This window comes from Chaetodon trifascialis, chromosome 19 (genome assembly GCF_039877785.1).
Source record: "Chaetodon trifascialis isolate fChaTrf1 chromosome 19, fChaTrf1.hap1, whole genome shotgun sequence".
NCBI lineage: Eukaryota > Metazoa > Chordata > Actinopteri > Chaetodontiformes > Chaetodontidae > Chaetodon > Chaetodon trifascialis.
The window spans coordinates 20,883,031-20,902,881 of record NC_092074.1 but is presented as its reverse complement, the minus strand read 5'-3'; the positions used below and the strand labels follow the sequence as shown (position 1 = coordinate 20,902,881).

The 19,851-nt window shown below is 42.1% G+C and overlaps 1 protein-coding gene across 1 annotated transcript; it reads left to right on the top strand.

The window, feature by feature from the left end:
* slc35d3 (solute carrier family 35 member D3) lies at positions 1-6,784 on the top strand. The gene is made up of 4 exons (XM_070987850.1): positions 1-225; positions 2,792-3,002; positions 5,505-5,662; positions 6,034-6,784. The coding sequence occupies exons 1-4, from the start codon at positions 1-3 to the stop codon at positions 6,769-6,771; spliced, it is 1,332 nt and encodes a 443-aa protein (XP_070843951.1). The 3' UTR covers positions 6,772-6,784.
* The last annotated feature ends 13,067 nt before the right edge of the window (positions 6,785-19,851 follow it).

Below are 19,851 nucleotides of genomic sequence, written 5' to 3'. Positions count from 1 at the left end.
ATGGATGTGTTTAAGAGACGGCTGTTGGGGATCTCCGTGGCCGTGGCGCACGGCGTTTTCTCCGGCTCTTTGAACATCTTGCTGAAGTTCCTCATCAGTAATTATCACTTCAACTTCCTGACGCTCATCCAGCTGCTGACCAGCAGCACCGCAGCTCTCACTCTGGAGACCCTCCGGCGGCTGGGGAAGATCGACATCCCCCCCTTCGGCCTGCAGCTGTGCAAGGTAACTGACCAGGATAGACTCCCGAACAGAGACCCAGAGACTCCAAACTGTTCCGGTCGCGTCCTGGAACTCACATAGGTCCATATTCAGAAGTGCAGCAGACTTTTATTGGAGTTATGCAATAATGACAAGTAATCATACTCTTCATGACAACATATAAACTAATAAAACTGGATGCTTAATTTACTTGAATGACAGAGCAAACTACAGTAGGAGTGTGAAAACCAGAGGTTTAGTTTTCGTTTCATACAGAAATACTAACAGTTAAAGTAGTTTGAAGCCTGCTGGATTACAGTTACTTTTTTACTTCACAATCCTCTCATTCCCGTCTTTAACCTGCAGCTGCAAACCGGGTTCAGTGATTCACACACTAAAGCCTTTATTTTTATTTAACATTGACCAAAGAGGGGAAAGTGATGAAAAGATCGTCTCATCATCATCATTACATTTCAGTGTTAATGATGCTTGTTTATTGTGCAAAATAAAATAATAATGGATTATGTGTTTAATGCTTTATTGGCATCCTGATGGTTTTAACACTGTAAACCAGTGTAGACGCCCCCTCCCCTCCCAGTATTGGTAAACTTGCCTGTTGGTATTTTTCAGTTGATGATTGGCTGATTGACTGAATGATTGACTCGCTGGATGACTGACTAACAGATTGGCCAGTGGCTGATTGACTGAAACCATTCATTAACATTATTGGCAGGACTTGTCAAAATCACTGTGGCCAAAAAGCTCTGCAGGATGTGTGTGCGCAGCGAAACACATCCAGGGTGAACTGAAATGAAAATTCATTTAAGAAACAAGTGCAAATATCATCGATGTTCCGCTATAGTCAAATTTGTAGTTGCTAAAAAGAAGAAATTTAATTGTGAATGCATTTTCCTGCTGTGACAGCGCCCTCTACAGGATTGTTTTCCAGGGGCAGGAAAACTTGGTATCAGGGTCGTTTGATTGGTGTGACAGCATCTTTAGTGCTGCTAAGTTTCATTTTTGATTTGAGCAGTCACTCCATGATCTGAGTGATGACACGGGGTAAAGTCTGGGACCACTTGCTGTGAGGTTTATCGTCACCACAGCTGGACCAATGAAAGGGAGGCGGCTAATGCTAGCTGCAGGTTCCTTTGTATAAGCGGTGCAGTGTCTGTTCGGAATGGGCCGCTTGCAGCTTCCTCGAGAAGCGCTGGATTTTCTGACCCAGTTTTAGCTATTTGGGATGAGACTATTTCCAGGAACAAAAACGTTCATTCCAAAAGTTACGTCGCTGATGCTTGAAGTGTTTGAGTTTAGCAAAACAAAATGGCAAAGTCTGTGCTACAATGTAAAGCCTCTCTTCATCTGTTCTTGACTGTCGTGAGCGAGCTGTTCCCAGCATGCCATTTGGCGGTGCAACAGTTAATAAGCATCCCCTCTCAGTGCACCACACAGTGTGTACTTCTGGTGGTAGTCTGCACTACGAACAAATATGTCCTGCAGGTCTCGACAGCTCACACTCAATACTGCACTTCCTTCAGTCCTCAGGCCACACTCACCGAGTGTGAAGTCGATCGGATGAATGGTCATTGAGAAAATCAAAGGACAGAAGACAGACAAGTGGATTTTTCAAAAAAGGATTATTATTATTACTTTTATTACTCAAAATACGCAACTGAATCGTTCTTGCTTGTCATATTCCAGTAAATTAGCTAATAACACACCTGAGTGATTATTTTCAGCTTGGTGGTTCTGAGTCCTGATCCAGGACTGTAGTACCTGCATACAGATCTCAGGGTACCTTCCATTTCATCTGCAGCTCTGCAGGGAAAACAAGGCTGGAAGTGTATGTATGTGATGTAAACTTCATCTGTGGGGACTCCAATAAAACACAACCAGCATGCTAGGTTAGCATTAAGAGTTTATCTGAGGCTGAGCTACATATCCTCCCATGAACCGAAGTGATGCACAAGAGGACATTTTAATCAAATTCACTGGAATTTATCTTCAGGGGACCATGAATGAACAAGGTTTCATGGAAATCGTGGAATTCTTGCTTGAGATATTTCCAAAAAAAAAAATGCTAACCATCACGATGAAAGAAGACTAGCTAACTGAAGTTCAGGTGAAAGAGGCAGATAAACCTGACATGAAGCGATGACCGATGAAGCTTCTTTCAGCACTTACTGTGAAATGCTGCTGCGTTTGGATTTCATAGAAAATTCCAGCGTTCTGTTGAGCAGAAGCAGCTGTTGAAGCTGATGTTCATTCAGATTTAATGTCCCCACTCATGGAGGGTTGTTGTTGCTTCAAGACTAAATCCCACAAGCGGTTTGAGGTCCTCTTGAGGCAAAAACAGCTCAGAAGAAGTATTCAGTATTCATGAGAATGTACTGACACACCTGTGGTCCCTGTAGTTGCCAAAAACTGGTCCAGACAAGGTGAATCATTGAATCTTAACTGGTTTTGGTGATGATTAGGGTTGGATTAGTGTTCTGATGTAAGCTGGCGTGTCGTAACGAAGGTCAGGATAATCTTCCAGGCAGTGAATGTAAGTCAGATCAATGTGTATGTGTGTGTCTCCATGCAGGACTTTGGCTCGGTGTGTATCCTCTCCACGCTGCAGTCCACCCTCACTCTGTGGTCTCTGCGTGGCCTCAGCCTGCCCATGTACGTCGTGTTCAAGCGCTGCCTGCCGCTCTTCACGCTCATCATCGGCGTGTGCGTGCTGAGGAATGGCGTGCCGTCCGTCGGTGTGGTGACCGCTGTGATCATCACCACTGCCGGAGCTGCACTGGCAGGTAAACACACGTCATCCACGTATAGTGCACACACTCTCATATCGCTGTGTTTCCAGAGGGTTTAAGTGATTATTCTGAAGCACAAAGTGGTTGAACTCGCAGGAGTTTTCTCAAAATTGTGGCCATTTTTGGTCTGCACCATCAAACTCATGATGGATAGTTTTTTTTTTTTAAAATTCTCACATCAATCAATTCTTCCTTGCCAAATTCTGGTGCCGACATTACCCACAATACAACCTGGCTGCAGACAGTTAGCAGTGGCTAATGTAGCCTGGAGCTCTGGTTAGCTCACTTCTTTCTAACTCCACAGCCCCAGATGTTTCTTCATTTTCAGGCTCGTATTCTTCAACTGATGCTGACTCAAGTGAACGCCTGGAGATACACTCTGATGTGTAAAGTCTGTGTTCTGTGTTTCAATCGCAACACTATTTAAAAACTAAAAATCAGCTGTTTATAGAATGAATTTCCATCGAGAGTGACATGAGTTCGGGAATCTCTCAAGGCTTCATGGGTATTCCTGTTGCTAGCTGCTTTCTGAGAAGTTCTACCAGCAATAACAACGTTGTGGCCACTTGGGGGCAGCAGAAACAAGCTGTGAACACCAACATTTTATCACCTTATACTTTGATATAGTGAACTCTTTAGGAAACATCCTCTTGTTGACACAATCCTCAGATATGAAGCAACATTAGCATTAATTTGTGCTTGTTTCCACCTGATGAATGCAACACCAGTTTTCACTTTTCTTTGAGCTGTGCCTCTTTAGCTAGCTGCTCACTAACTGTGTTGCTGTGTGTGTGCTGTTTGGTGCATGCAGTGCACATAAACCATAAAAAATCCCTGTTATGCAGCGTCTGCTCATCAGTGAAGCCATTTAACCAGTACATTAATTTCTGGTGCTGTAAATCAGCTTTCTCAGCAGTAAATTCATCTCTTCCATTACTGTTAATAAAAACAAAAGAAGAAACTACAGATAATTAATTTCCTGAATCAATTTCCGCAGCTGCTGCTCTCAGGCAGCAGGGGGGAGGGGGGTCAAACATTAAGTGTGAGACATGCAGAATGTGAATCTAATGGACTGATTCATCATTGTGGGTTTGATTTAGGTGATAATCACATTTGAACCTGTGAAAAATCGAATATTTGCAGCTCATTGTCATCACTGAACAAGTGAGATCTCGTCGTTTTGTCATTTAATGTATGTGTTGCTTTAACGGTGGATCATTGTGAATGTCGCTTCCAGGCAGGGGAAAAAAACAAACTGTGGTTTTAAAATAATTTCTTATTTCAGACAAATTGTACGTTGCTGCAGAGAATATATCGGACCACTGTTTCAGTCTGTTTGCTTACCTGCAATGAGCCGCACTCTGTTTTATCTCACAGTAGTTGTTTCTCACACAGGAATCATTTCAATCATATCATTTCTTTTTGGGAATTATCATGGTTGGAAATACTGACATACACAGCGCTTTTATTGGAAACTATTGTTTGACTGATCTGGTCATCACCACTCATGTGTGGAAAGTCATTAAGATTATGGATTCTGGTTTATTGTCTGCAGCCTTTTGATCAGATTCCATATAAAACGTGACATCTTTTATTTTTACTACCTTTGATTTCAGTGAAGAGTTGTGGTGCCTCAAAAGTCAAAATGAACAGTAGATTCAGAGGAATTTCTGCACAAATTCCTAAACGTTAGATCTGCTCCAGATTTCCACTTGAGGTATACCTTTAAACTGTGTGTGTGTGTGTGTGTGTGAGCAGCTGGTTTTCGTGGCTCTCTCAGTTTGAATGTAAGTTTCCAGCCTACATATGGACTCAGCACTGGATTAATTTTCCATCTCGTCCTCCTCCTGCTCCATTTTCTGACTTCATTCATCTTCTTTCCCACCTTAATTCTCCCACACTCTTCCTCCCTCTTTCCTTTTATTTTGGTGTCTATATTTATCAGTAATTTATTGAGAGGTCTGATATGTTGCTGTGGTGAAAAAGAACAAATCAAATATGGAAAAATAATAATGAAGCTCACCCTTCATCGGGGCAAATGTTTCATTCTGATGAAGTCAAATAGAACACACCTGTGCTGTTCATGCCGACCCTCTGAGCAGGAGCCAGGTGGAGTCAGCTCGTCAGGGACATTCAGCTCACCTGGTCTGCCTGCAAGACCACAGGAGTCCTTCCTCTCCTGGCTTCAAACCTGTTTGATTTTGTTTGTCTTTATGTTAATTTCCCTTTTAATTATAGAAAATAAACCTGTCTTTTGTTACCCAAGTGGCTGCTATCAGTGTGAGGGTAAACAGTACACAGTCACCCTGACAAGCCTGCGCTGTGGAAGTGCCTTAGTGAACAATCACCTGCAGTTTTTCAGGTCTGTTATCTTAAATAATTAAAGTGAAAAATCAGGAAATCAAAATATATGAGTAAATGCTGCAGAAAACCGGTCAGACTGTCACGTTTCTTTGAGTCATCACGGTTTGAAACTTCACCTGATTTGCTCCTCAGGTGCTGGCGATCTCACCGGCGATCCCTTTGGTTATGTCACCGGCGTGCTGGCGGTCATCATTCATGCGTCCTACCTGGTCCTGATCCAGAAAACCAGTGTGGACAGCGAGTACGGGCCGCTCACAGCGCAGTACGCCATCGCCGTCATGGCCTCACCGGTAATGAGCAAGGCATCAGCACTGCAAAGGAATCATCTCTCCACCTGATCAGTGTCTTTCTGTTGTCTTTTCTTTGTTTCGTCTTTCCCTGCTACTTGTTTCTTGTATGTCTCTGGACCTTTTTTTTGTATTTTCTTACTTTCCTTTTGCTGTTTTATGTCTGCATTATGATCATCTCTCTCTTCACCTCCACCTTCTACTGATCACCACCTCTCTCCTTTCCTTTTCTGTTCTCTCTCCACTTCCCTTACCTTCTTTCTAGCTCTTCTTATTCTTTGTTGTCTCCTGTTTCCTCCACCTCTGTCTTTTTGCTTTGTCTCTTCTTATTTTTTCCTCTTTGTGACACTCTTTGTCTTTGTCTCCCTCCCCAGGTGCTCCTGGTGTGCTCCATCATCTCCATGGACACCATCAACATGTGGACGTATGAGGACTGGAAGGACCCCCACATCACAGTCATCTTCATCTTCTGTGTCTTCATCGGCTGCGCCATGAACTTCACCACGTTGCACTGCACCTACATCAACTCCGCCGTCACCACCAGCTTTGTTGGCGTGGTCAAGAGCATCGCCACCATCACTGTTGGCATGCTGGCATTCAGTGATGTTGCGCCAACTGGGTTGTTCATCGGTGGTGTGGTGGTCAACACCGTTGGCTCCATCACCTACTGTGTGGTCAAATACTTTGAGACAAAGAAGAAGAGTCTGTACGAGGACCTGGAGGAGGCTGGGAAGGATGGTGCGCTACCCGGTGAACCATACAAGGAAAAACCACCGCTGAACGGTGATGGACCTGCTGCTGGCTCTGATCCAGGAAATCCGGAGATCGAGGGAGTGTTGAGCAGTGATGGGAAGGAGGAGGCAGCAACAACCGGATTGCCTAATGGAGAGGTGTGGACAGGAGATGGCAGACAAGGAGAGGAAGGCGTGAATTCCCGCATTATGACGGAAAAGGAGGTGATGGAAATGCAGAGGGAGCACCTCCAAAGGGAGAACATCGCCTCCAATCAGCCGGTTAGTGACAGCTATGTCGGGGTGTGGAGATCCATCAGACATCTGCAGTTTATGAAGAAAGACCCTTTGATTGATAACATGGAGCAGCAAAGTCCGTAGGCGCAGGACCAAGACCTGGACAGACTAAAAAAGAAAACTGGGAATGAATTAGAGGATAAAAAAGTCTTGAACATGCTGAAGAGACCAGAGGAGAAGAAAAGGAGATGGGTAGAAGCAAAATGACAGTCTATAGATATGTGTCCACCGGGAGCCTCTTTTATTAGCATTAGCAGTGCTAAAGAAGTGCTTACAGGAAACACTGGTCATGTTCGGTGCAGTTGTTGTGATACCTCGATGAAAGCCAAGGCTTTGAATGCAAAGAACAGGCCCTCAGTTTTGTTAAAAGCAGGATAAAAAGGGGTTCCTGGTGGAGAAAAGTGGATGACGACTTTTAGTAGAAGCTGCCTGTCAGTGATAAATTCTGCCTCTTGTCTCCTTCAGCTCTGTGGCGTCCGGCGGGGACCAGGACAGCCGCGGTGTAGCATGATTTGGTTTGGTTTGCGTCCCCACCAATTAGCCAAACAAAAGCAGGTCTTACAGAAAAAAAGCGTGAATCTTGTGCAGACTCAAATATCACATCCAATCAGGGAGCAGCAAACAGTTTCTGTTTCGTTACACGAGAACCTGGGTGAATTCTTGTTTCTGATTGGCTGCAGAGTGAAAATTAAAACCTTGAATGCACATTTGGATCAGATCACATTTATTCACTTGTAAAAGCATGCTCTGGCCGCAAAACGCTAACTAATCTACGGCTATGTTCACACTGGGTTTGTTTGTTTGAGTTGTAACTCCGCAGGTCTACTGTCACACTTGTTCACTGTTGGTTTACCATTTATATGTCTAGTTAGCATCTGAGACCCAAAACTGTGTCAGCGCCTGTTTTAAATGTATGAAGGAGAAACTGAATGAAAAAATAATAATGTGCCATCATGTTGAGCGTCTCATCGATCAGTGAGGTATCTTTCTTGTTTCCTTCAGTTTTGCCACTAATAAAGCTACCATGACACACAGTGGCACAGTTAAATTCACCTGTATGACCTCATTAAATAGGTGGTGCTAGAAGTTTGTTGACGTTGAAGTTGAATGAGTATAGCTGGCGAGATAACTCTAACTAGCATGGTTGAAGCATGCTAGTCAGTCATAGTAGCTTTCCAACCCAGCTAGCTTACTGTCAATTAGTAGCCTTGCCAATGCAAGCTTTTTAGCTTGTTTGCTAATATGGTCAGTCAATTCATTTAAGCAACAGACTGCATTTGTACCACTGGCCGTCTGCAAACCATGTCTCTTTTGTGGAGGCGTCAAGTCAAATAAAACTGGATGGCATTCAGCTAACAAGCTACAATAGCGTCCCCTGTTTTGGGATCTCTTTAAAGTCAGCAGTCAAGATGGTTTGCTGTTGGTCAACAGTACAAACTCACTTGTTCAAGTTTCTTATAGGTCATAAGGAGAATAATTGTCTTGATGGTGAATGCTGCAGTTTCAGTTTTCATACCGTTTACAGCCATTGAAACTTGAAAATTGAATTGCTTTTTGACAGTAACAATGTCTTGGTTACTCTGACTATTCTATTAATTTAATAAATCTATGAACAGTTAGTTTTTATTTACCTCCAGTGCAAAATAGTTGCCAGTAATTCCCGCCCACAGTGAAGTCTGTGGGAGGCGTCCAACACAAAGCAGCGAGTGGTTGTCTCTTTGTTGTGCATCTGCATCCTTGAATGCACACCTTGGTGTGGATTATCTCTTTCTTATTCCTGTCCTAATTCAGTGCAGGCAGCTTGATAAATGGCATGGAGAGGAGGTGGAAGGAAAGATGACTGGGATCAACTGTTGTTTAATCAGGTTACAGCTTTGGTTAGCTATCAAAGCTGCTACCAATGCTCCAAAGAATTGTGTCTAATCATCTTTGATTTTAAAGGTGGAATCAGCAGTTTGTGATCAATAAATCTTTCAAAAGACATTATCAGTTCATTAATTCCTCTTAATCTGAAGCTGGCTTCATTCATGACTGTGCAGAGCTGGAGTCAGGGTGGTTAGCCTAGCTTAGCAATGGCAAGACTAGCTTAGCGTGAAGCCTGGAAAGGAGGGAATCAGCTAGCCTCAGTTAAGTCAAAAAATACACCTAGAAACACGCTTAAAGCTCAATAATAAATTGTATCTTCAGTTTTAGAGGCGTTAACCATTTCCTGGCAAACAGCTTCTGGGCACAGCTACTTACTGGAAGCTTTTAATCGCAGTGCGGTTGCTGTGCAGCCTTTGACAAGAAATACTTTGAGCACCAAACTGCTTATAAAACCACAACATCTTTTACTTTGTGTACCATTTTAAAACAAGATTAGGGCTGCAACTAACAATTATTTTCATTGCTGATTAACCTAAATCTTTCTAATGTAGTGTAAACCCGTGAGAAGGACACTGAAACTGAGACTGTTGAGGAAAAGGAGAGGCTACATTTCAGTGCCAGACCTTCTTCAGGCATGCAACAAAAAAAGACAATAAGCATCATCTTTATGCTACAGGCTCCAGTGGAGCGTCGCATCATTTCAGGTGTGTGTGTGTTGATAGCTGTAGTGCAAACACACAGACAAAAGCAGACGTCAGACGGCCTGGAAGTGCCAGTCCAGGGGGAGAATTTGATAAAACTGCTGCTTTTCTGTAGAGCTCGATGTTGGGAAATAGGAAAATGGTTTATGTCAAGAACTTGTGGTGTGAGGGCTTATGCTGAAAAGTATGAATGACGTAGTATCTGAGCTGAATCCTGCGTCTCCAGCCTCCTCATTTCTGTCTTTAAATCCATACTGGAAACATTAATCTCCTTTCCTTCAAATATTGTCTCCCTCCACACAGAAGAAGCTACAGGCGTCTTGAATTGTGTGGAGAGAAAAAGCTGTCAACCAGTGATATTGATTGATATTGATTTTTCTTCTCACAGTCCCCAAACTTCATTTAACGGTACAAAAGATCTGATGTCCCCTCAAGCTGCAGCAAACAGGGTGTGGACTGTTTGTAGCAGCCTGGTTTAGATGTTATTCTGACCATTAACATTTTACTGAAAAGATGAATATAGTTGTTAAAGCATGATATGTGAGTTGTTTGGTGTTTCGGGTCTGTTACTGGGTGATAATGAGTCAGTGGGCATCACCATGATAAACTGATGTATAATGTTTCACAGTAATTTTGGATATTGTGACCGAGATGAAGCGTCAATGAAGGGAAAACATGGAACATTATAAAACTGAATTACTTTCATTTCCTTTTAGACTTTTTGTACATGTGACTCAAGATGCCAAAAGTGCATGAATGTATTTGAAATGTTTATTTTTTCCATCTTGCATCCAGATCTAGAGGATGAGAATCACTGCAAAACCAACTGAAACAGTCTGGATGTTAAGTTGAAACAGGCAAAAAAACAAAATCAAGTACAAAATCAGAGCAAGTTTCTTATGAGGCAGCTGACAGTAAATCATTCCTCACTTTCTCCCTTTGATGCATCGTCCCACATTCATTCTGCATATTGTAGACACTCCTTACTTGAATAATGTAAATAACATTGGAGCCGGATTCGTTTGTCGTAGGTCACATCAACCAGCATTTGTTTAATGTGCCAAAACATGCCTAAATCAGAGAAAACTGGGATTTATTTTACAACTTCCTCATAATTTCATGTCATGTTTCCTGGAAAGAACCGTGTAATTTGGTACCAGCTATAGAGAAAATAGAGAAAATTGAGTGTTCAGCTAATACACTTCCAGTTAATTAATTCCAATGAATTGCTTCCGTAGCGTCTTTGTAATCAGTGAACAGCATGTCAGCTGAGCTCGCATCAGGGTCAGCATGTAAAAATGTTGAATTTGTCTAAAGGCAAACTAACAGTTGAACATATGTATAAAGTTTTCAATAATCAGTTAATAATGGGTTTATATGGAGATTACAGCTCATGTTTTCCCTGTGATTATAACACAGTTCCTTCCAGGAATATTCTGTTTAGACTCTGTGTGCAGAAGACGTTCATTGCTGTAAAATGCAGAATTAAATCTCTATGTTTGCCTTTCTGTCAGTGTGTTTTTAAGTGTGTACCTCTGTTTCTCTGTCTGTAAAACTAATTTGAGCTCCGGTGAATGTACTGTACACAAACTGTCACTGTGTTCCCAACTGAAAGGACTTGAAGTGACAAAGACATTGTTTGGAAAGCAGTTATGAATTCAGACACAGCAGCATCGTGATGAGTAAATAAACAAGCCTGGTGTTGTGAAACTTTGTGAAATGAGCAGATGTCTCAAAGAAAGAAACATAAAAAAAAATCTGATCTTTTTTCTCTTTTTCTACAAGATATTTTTGTTTTTTTCAAGCTGATTTGGAGACAAAACATACATATATCAAAGGTACATTTTCACAATACTGCACATGCTCATTTTACAGTATTTTACCAGACTATGTAGAAAAAAAATGTCACTTCTGTTGTAATCTTCCTTTAAAGCATCAGTAACATATCTCTGAACATGTTCAGATGAGCTTCAGTATGTTTTTGTTTTAACTGCACCCCAAAAGGGACTTTGATGCAGCAAATGTGTTCTGTGAGTGGCCCCGGCCTTCATCCTGGTTGTTGTATCCTGTCATTGTTTTCCTGTGCTCAGGGCTAATGCTAAAGTTGGTCACTGGTAACACTGACTACGCTTCTGCTTGCAGAGAGATTTGGCCTTTCTAGAGTTAAATCCTGAGGCAATTTGGCAAAATGAAGAGAAGAGAAAACTACGCCAAATAAGATGTTTTACAAGAAGTTTTCCCTCCCCAATCCCCATTCATTACATGTGTATGTTTCTATCATTGTAATCAATGAGGGTATTTTATACCTAAAGGCTGATGCATGCATAAAGTGCAGTTAGCTTTAGCATTAGCAATTAATTCCCTGAAACTGTTATTGTAGAATGGCTAATGGCTGTTTTTGGATTTTTAACTGTGGAAGTTGCTTGATGCAAAGACCAAGAAAGAAGGTGAAGCTTTGGGCTACAACAGAGCTGCTCAAATAATAAATAAATGTATGAATTTACTGTTGCTGTCAAAAGCGACATATCTAAAGTCCCTTTGGAGCGTCAGTGAAACCTGCAGGGATGCCAATGTGCTGATTTGTAGAAGACAAAGGTTAATGTTTTCTATTGATCTGTCAGTCATATTGACAGCTTGTAATTGACACAAGGTCGGTGAGAGTGCATTCATGCTAATGAGGCCTACACACACAAATTTGTGCTGTACTTGTGAGGACCATCATTGACATAAGACACCCCCCTAGTATTACACGTCAAACCCCAATACTTATTTTATCGCTAACCCTAAAACCTGCAAATCCCTTAAAACCACACTTACATTTACAAGAACCTCCCACCAAAAAAGAAATGAGTGGAAAAAAAATCACCAAAATGAACCTCCTTCCCAGTCCTTCATTGAAAAAAAAAAAATAAAAAAAAAAAAAATAAATAAATAAATATATATATATATATATATTTTGTGCAGATGTAACTGTTTTATGAGGACCAAAGAAAGTGTCCTCACTTTGAAGGTCTAAACTCAAGTCCTCACAAGTACACGAGGATACTCACACACAGATCCAGGGTGAAGAGGATATTAAATTGCTGCCAGGAGTGTTTTAAGAAACTTGGAATACAAGTAAGGAAACAATAATTCCCAGGTTGGTGTTTATTTGTACGATGTTTCCTTCTTTTAATTTGCACGTGACGTTGTTGTTGTTCTGAGTTCGTGTTGTTCCTGAGAAGAAGAAAAAAAGTCTGTCCGGTGAAGTGAAAGGACCCTCTGCTCTTCAATTTGCATGTTCAATGCAAAGTAAATTGATTTTTTTTTTTTTTCACATAAAGAAATCTCTCAGCGGGATGTTTATTGTTGTTTTGTGTGGGGTTGGGGCCTGTTTACAGATGCGTTTCCACAGCGATGGTGTTGTCTCCATCATCAGACAGCCGTGATGGATGAGGTTCGCTGTACAAATACAGACATAAAGACTGTGGAAGCACGCAGACATGATGAGATTATTATATTCATGGTATCATCATGTGTGTATGAGCACACGTGTGTTCTTCGGGGATTGTGTGTGTGTGTGTATGTGTGTGTGTGTGTGTGTGTGTGTGTGTGTGTGTGTGTGTGTGTGTGTGTGTGTGTGTGTGTGTTAGCAGAGGCGGGAGGACCAGGCTCTCTGAAGCTGAATGTTTCATCATCATGGCAGAGATCGTTATCCTCCTCCAGGGAAAACAGAACACCTTTTAGTCTGCTTCACTCCTGTTTGCTCTGAGAGAGACACACCTCGTCTTACTGGCTTAAAACTAAGATCAGACTTGAAACTGTTACTTATTTGCAGTATTTAGGTCCTTAAGTCGAAGTAGTAACATCACATTGTGAAAAAAAAAATGTTACAAGTGAAAATCTTGAATTGAAGATGGTAATTAAATAAAAGTATTTAAATGTAATCAGGAAAATATACATAAAGTACTCAAAGCAGGAAAATTTCTCCTAGACTGGAGCTAATGATTATTCTCATTCTGGATGAATCTGCGCACTCAATGAATATGAGTACCATATTTCCCTCTGAGATGTAGTTGGATGGAGTTGAAGTAGAAACTGGCGTGAAGGAAAAGACACAAATTAAGTACCTCAAACTTAAACTTCAGTACAGTACTTGAATAAATGTACTCATAGTTACATTGTTGGTTCTCTGTAGATAAAAGAGCTTGGTCTGTACCAGATCTATATGGAAAGTGTCCTGAGACAACTTCTGTTGTGATTTGGCGCTATACAAATAAAATTGAATTGAATTGAATTGAATTCCACCACTTGGTGTTTGTCCATTAAGAGTCTTGCGTTTGTTACACTCAAATCTGCAAACATCTGCAGAACCAGAAGGTTTTCTCTGCCACCCAAAACTTAATTTAACTGTAACTGATTTCAGTTTTGGTCTAAAACCAGCAAATGTCAAAAAGCATTTTAGTCCCAGGCCGGTGGCGCTCCAGGATGTCACCCAGCCAAGAAATAGATCCCTCACGTAACGCTAAAACCACAACTTGTTGTTTGCACAGTTGTGTTTGTGTACGGATGAAACAGACGAGGTACAACGTGTTAATCATTGAGCTTCAGAGGTTTTGTTAGATATATTTTTCAACTATGGACAAAACCAGTTTAGCTGTTTACACAAAGCTACGCTAACCATGCCAGCTAGGGCCAAAACCTGAATTTAACACAAAGACATGAGATTGATGTGGAAATCGTCTGAAATCCCTTCGAGTTTGTGCTGCAGCTTAAAGTTTTCTGTGCATATGACACAACCTGCAGCAGCTCTGTTGGGTCAGCGGGGGGCTAATGCCTTGCTCAGAGGCACAAGTGCGTTTCCACACTCTGAGGCAGGAGTTTAAAGTAGATGTGGTGCTGCAGGAGAAGGAAGAGGGATGAAAGACCAGTGAGGAATAAGGAGAAAATGGCCCTTCTAATAGGCGCACTCAGCACTATGCTGCTGGAAAATCCATCCGAAAACTGTCCTTCAAACGCTTCGGTAGGACTGCAGCGCACACACACACACACACACACACACACACACACACACACACACACACACACACACACACACACACACACACACACACCTGCACATAATGGCACAATTTGCAGGTTGTCTGCCTGCTGATAACGAGCCATTTGCAGGGAAAGAAGGGACTGAAACTCATTTGTTGGATTGAAGAGGAGGAAGAGCTTGAAAGAGTGAATGACAAGAAAAAAACAGGAGGAAGCAAGAGAAACCAGGTGTGGTGAAGTAAAATAGAGAGATGGAGGACACGTTTGACACCATGCTTTTATCTTTTCAGCGAAATTGAATAGAATTTGGCTCAGATTCAGACAGAAACAGCCTCCATTTTGGACATCAGCAGAACAGGCAGTGATTTCATTTCTGAAGAGGCTTTTAGGCTCATTTTGGGATTAGTTTTTTGGCTCTGAGCTTACTATCCCATAAGTTTACAAGAAGTGCTTTGTCTCAGTGGATTTCACTCAAATGTCGTTTGAAACCAGAGAAAACATGTTTGAGGCACACATTTACTTGCAGGAAATGACAGGAAATACGCACAGAAATCCTGTTTTGCGTAAGATGCCAAAAATATTCTGTGTTTTATTTGGGCTTTTCATGTACCTTTCAAAGGAAATGATGCACTGCTGAGAAGCTGCGTGTTCGTAGTTGATGTTTTTTTAGAGAATAAAGCACTGGAAGCTAAAAAGTTCTCAGCAGGAAGCAGAGAAATATCTCACCTCAGACGTAATTTCAGGCGTCACACTGCAGCTGGAAAAGGACCTTGAGCACCGTTCATTTTGGCTGCGTGGAGAAGAAGAATAATGGTGAAATTAATGCAAAGCGGCTTGTCGGGTTTCAAGTTTATCTGCACGTCCGCTGTAGAGAAAAATACTTAAAAAATAAAGCAAAAAAACAAACACAAAGTGTGAAACGGCACAAACATGTCAGCAGTGTAATCAGGTCAGGGTGTAAAGTAAGTGAGGAAGTAAGTGAGGAAATGAAACTCAAATACGAAGAATGAGCAAACATATGAGGACATTTAAAGCGTGCATATCGTAATGTTACTGGGAGAATAAGCAGGTGCACTGATGTTTACATGTGAGAAAGTGTGAGAGCTGCTCCTCTCAAACCTCCAGCAGGTGCAGTGAAGTATCGCCTTGGTGGAGAGCATTCAGAGTCAAAGTCAAGGCACCTCAGTCAACTGTTTCCCAGCCAGCGAGCTGCAGCAGCGGCAGCAATATTCACGCTGAGTGATTTCACACAGTTAGCAGCGAGGAGTCATTTAGCTGAGTCGACTTTAACCCGCAGAGAGAACGAGCCTCGGACCGGACAGGTGAGACATTCAGGAAGCACTGAAGATAGTTTTTACCTAATATTCATTTCGTTAAACTTTTCATTTCACAGTTTCATAACCAGTAACACAACTGTTGATACAGATTTGGGATATTCTCTCTTGAATCTTACTTTTAATGCGACGTGCGGAGGTAGGACAGCATGGGTGGGCGTCTGAAAATGAGCACAGAAACTCAAAAGCTTTTGCTTGTATATAATCTTACTTTAAAACCGCAGGTAGAGGTGTCAAAACTAAAGCTAGCAATGCATTCAAACTTCTCTTCATCGTCACCCTTCTTCACAACCTTCAGCATTTCTTTCTGAGCAATTTACCACCTCCTGCTTATTAATGAGTCCTGAGACTGAGCAGCCAGTGATCGGACCGTGACTGAGCAGGACTCCTCGGGGCCCAAAGCTCTGTCACAGTTTATGAGCTGCTTCTTTCACTGTGTAAAGGCTAAAATTTGGCCTCATCAGCTCATAATGACATGCTCAGTAAATGTGGACTTTGAAAGAACTGTGTTCTATTTCAGAAGCCGCCTCCTTCAAAAGTGTCTGACGCTAAAGTGGAGAAATGGTACAGTTGGCATGTCAGACTGTGCTGTGTCGAAGGTCTGACAGGCAGAAATTACAACCGCAGTCAGCCGTCCGATCAGATCAGGATCGCTTCAAAGACTAAAATGTGATAGAAGAAAAAAAACAACAACCATAATCACAGTCTGCTTCCAGGCTACATGACCCTCCAACTGCTCATATGTTCGCTTGTGTGTGTAGTAAAGCTCCAGACATATACTGTCTCTGCATGTGTGTACGTGTGTGTGTGTGTGTGTGTGTGTGTGTGTGTGTGTGTGTGTGTGTGTGTGTTCATTACAGGCAGCAGCATCCAGCAGATAGTGTCTCCATCAGTTCTGACGCACATCATTGGCTGCGCACTCAACTGCAAGGAGCTCAATAGAGGCAACACCATTACACACTGCATCAATAATGACAGGGACCACAAAGAGGTTTATTCAGGTTCGGGTCCATGTTTTATTCCTGTGTGTATGTGTGTGTGTGTGAATCAGCATGACGATGCGGGGACCAGGTCCCAAACTGACTTTAGGGGGACCACAGCTGGAAACACCTCCTTACAACTTGCACGCACATTTGTCATTGGAGGAACCTGATTATGTTTCTTTTAAAAATAAGTAGAATATGAATGTGATTTCCAGACATGTCCTCACTTTCAGTTTAAAGCTCATTCTGGTCCTCACAAAGATAAGAAGCACATGAAATCACTCGCGCACGGCTCCCGCGGTGCGATCTGGATTTGCTCTGAAGTGCAGCAGCTGTCAGGCTGAAGCCAGAATCTGACAGAGGTGAGTGTGAGCTAATCTTTCTGTTCAACACGCTGCTCCGCTCTCATCCACGGCCACGCCGCTGCACAGGAACATGCAGGATGTTCGAAAGATTAACGAATGTAGAGCATGCGAAACTGCTTCATGGCAAAAGATGGATGAAGCACAATGAGACTAAAGATGAAATGCATGAATTCTATCGATGACATTTTGCTGTTATTTGATGCTTTTCTTTTGCTTGCTGCGTGTGGGACCTCGATTCGTAAAGTGAGGATATTTTGGGACGTGTGCACTCCTTCAAAAGGTTGTTTGCAAGCCTGGAGTTGATTTTATCAGGCAGCAGCACACACAGAGAAACACACCCTCAACTCTGTTTCTGTCTGATCTGTGGTTAAGCTTTGAGCTCTGAGCACAGAGGACGAGACTGAGAGTTACCCACAAGCCCACGATTCACTACTTTATCGTACCTGACCTCTGCACACATGCTTCAAGAGTAAATAATCACAGAGTTTTACTGCTCTCTTGTCTAAATGTTGGTTTAGCTCATTTCTTTGCTTAAAGTAACAGTCAGACCTGATCACCCAACATCAGTCTTGGACCTCGCTAATGCTCTTGTATATGAATCCACATGCTTACATAAAGCTGGTTATTTGCAGACACAGAGGATGGTTTGACGACGAAGGCCTCCTGCGGCAGAAAAGAGAAACTGTGTAGAAAACACTTTGATGCCTGTATGGATTAAAGAGAGGTTAGCAAGTCGGAAATTAACGTCTCCCCTTCTCTTTCTGGACGTCAGTGTAATTTCCCACATCCGCATGCTTCAGGCTCACGACAGTCAGAATGCAGCTTAACTTAGTTTAATCAGCAGCACACATGAAACTCGCCTCCCGCGCGTTTCCTGCAGACTGACAGGAGCGTGCATCAGGCCTGCTTTGCATTTCCCACCTGCCGTTTCTCATTGAATGCTCACATTGTCGGGATTTGCTGCAAAAGTTGACTTTTGCAGGAGTTTGACTGAATGTGATGAAGAATTGTGTGAGGGAACAACAGAGGACAGAGGGGAGGACTGTGGCTCTCAGCTCCAAGCCCACTGGTTCCTACTGAATATGTAAATCTGACTGAGCTCTGAGCTCTACGGCACAGAGGAAGACGATCTATCAGGCTTTGTTACACACACAATACTCATTTAGTAGACACACTGAGCACTTGTTTGGTTTCTACACATGACAGGTACACACGTGAGCTATGATAGATGTTCATTACAGGCAGCAGCATCCAGCAGATATTGTCTCCATCAGTCCAGACGCACATCATTGGCTGCGCACTGAGCTGTAAGGAGCTCAGCAGAGGCAACACCATTACACACTGCATGTCCCTGCACATCCAAAAATACTTTTCTGGACGTTTTGAGGAGCAAATTTGGTTCAAAATAATGTGACAAATTAAAAATGATGGAAAATCTCTTTAGACTGAGATGACTCCGGCCTTTACTAATTGATTCATGTTGAACAAAAGCACTTTATAAGTGGCCTGTGGTGGCAGGATTCATGCCAAAAACAAACCACTTGTGAATTAAAACTGATTTGATTGGTTAAACTTTAACGTGTTGAGCTTTATTTAAGGATGATTATGACTTCACTAACCGCTTACATGGTAATCAGAGTGCTCAGATCCTTCATACACAGACTCATTAAGTTAACTCTTATCTTCTGTCACAAGGTCGAAACACTCTTCATTTCTGCCTTGAATCAAATCCCCCTCTCCCATATCTCTGTGCCCCTCTCCCACTCTCTCTACGGGGCTCTTATCTTACATTTTAAAAACCCTTTGTACTTCTCCTCTCAACTGTTTCCTCTTTTCTCTTTTCCTGAATACTGTGATGCTCCACTTTATTTTTTCTTGCTCAAGATGTCGCACTGAAAAACACCAAAATTTCCTCTGTGGGTGACAGAGAAACTGACAACACATGAACCCTTCGTTATTTGATATAGTCATTTACAGGTTATGTGTGACTTGTTATTCAGTGTTTTGCCCATAAGTTAACTACAGGAGCCTTCAGAATAAGAATAAAACAGATGAGAGTTAGTTATTCAAACAGACTCATGTGACTGCTGAAGGTCCATTTAGCCGCCTTTCTGGTGCTTTTTATCATATCGCATGGTCATCTGCGGCAGACCCAGTGGTCTTGAAAGCCCTCGATGACGAGGACTAGAAGTTAAGGTTTGGAGAACTTACACAAGTTATTTACCAACACTATCAGGTGTGTTTGGGAGTAACACACACTCATATATTCAGTGGACACAGTGAATCAGAGAGAGTGAAAGTCATGACAGTGACCCAAACACTGCTGCCATTGGTGTTTCAGCTTCTGTTGCTCAGTGATAAAGAGAAAAAAGTGGGTCAGGGGCTCAGTAAAGTGTGACAGCATTACACGTGTCCAGAACCTTGAAATTACCCCTTGAAAATCAGTGTGAAACCGTCATCATGTGATACAGGTGTGATATGAGGAATACTGTCTCCATCTAGTGGCTGTGTGTTTGTACTGCATCTTGATTATGATAACAGACAGGTGTAACACCCTTCACCTGTGGAGGAAAACAGCTCCATCTAGTGGCAATTGTCTTGTACTGCAACATCTTCGAGGCCAAGGAGTGAGGGTCCTCGTAAGGATGACAGTAAAAACGTGTACATAAATGAATTGTTGATGCTCAGATCCCAAAATCTTTGATGATATTGTGATGTAAAATTTGTAGTTCTACAAAGTAAAAAACACACAAAAATGTTAAGTTTACAGAAAAATCACTTTATTGGTGTTGTGCCAATGCACTGTGATTTCTAGTTTACTGGCCTAGATGCAACCAATGGTTTTGTTTCGTCAGTTTGATTTCCATAAGGAGGAAAGGTTACTCTTTACGGC

Excerpts from the sequence above, each read along its gene's own strand:
- slc35d3 (XM_070987850.1), top strand. The coding sequence starts at position 1 with ATGGATGTGTTTAAGAGACGGCTGTTGGGGATCTCCGTGGCCGTGGCG. Across the intron at positions 3,003-5,504 it reads TGCCGGAGCTGCACTGGCAG|GTGCTGGCGATCTCACCGGC; the intron begins GTAAACACACGT and ends TTTGCTCCTCAG. Across the intron at positions 5,663-6,033 it reads TCGCCGTCATGGCCTCACCG|GTGCTCCTGGTGTGCTCCAT; the intron begins GTAATGAGCAAG and ends CTCCCTCCCCAG.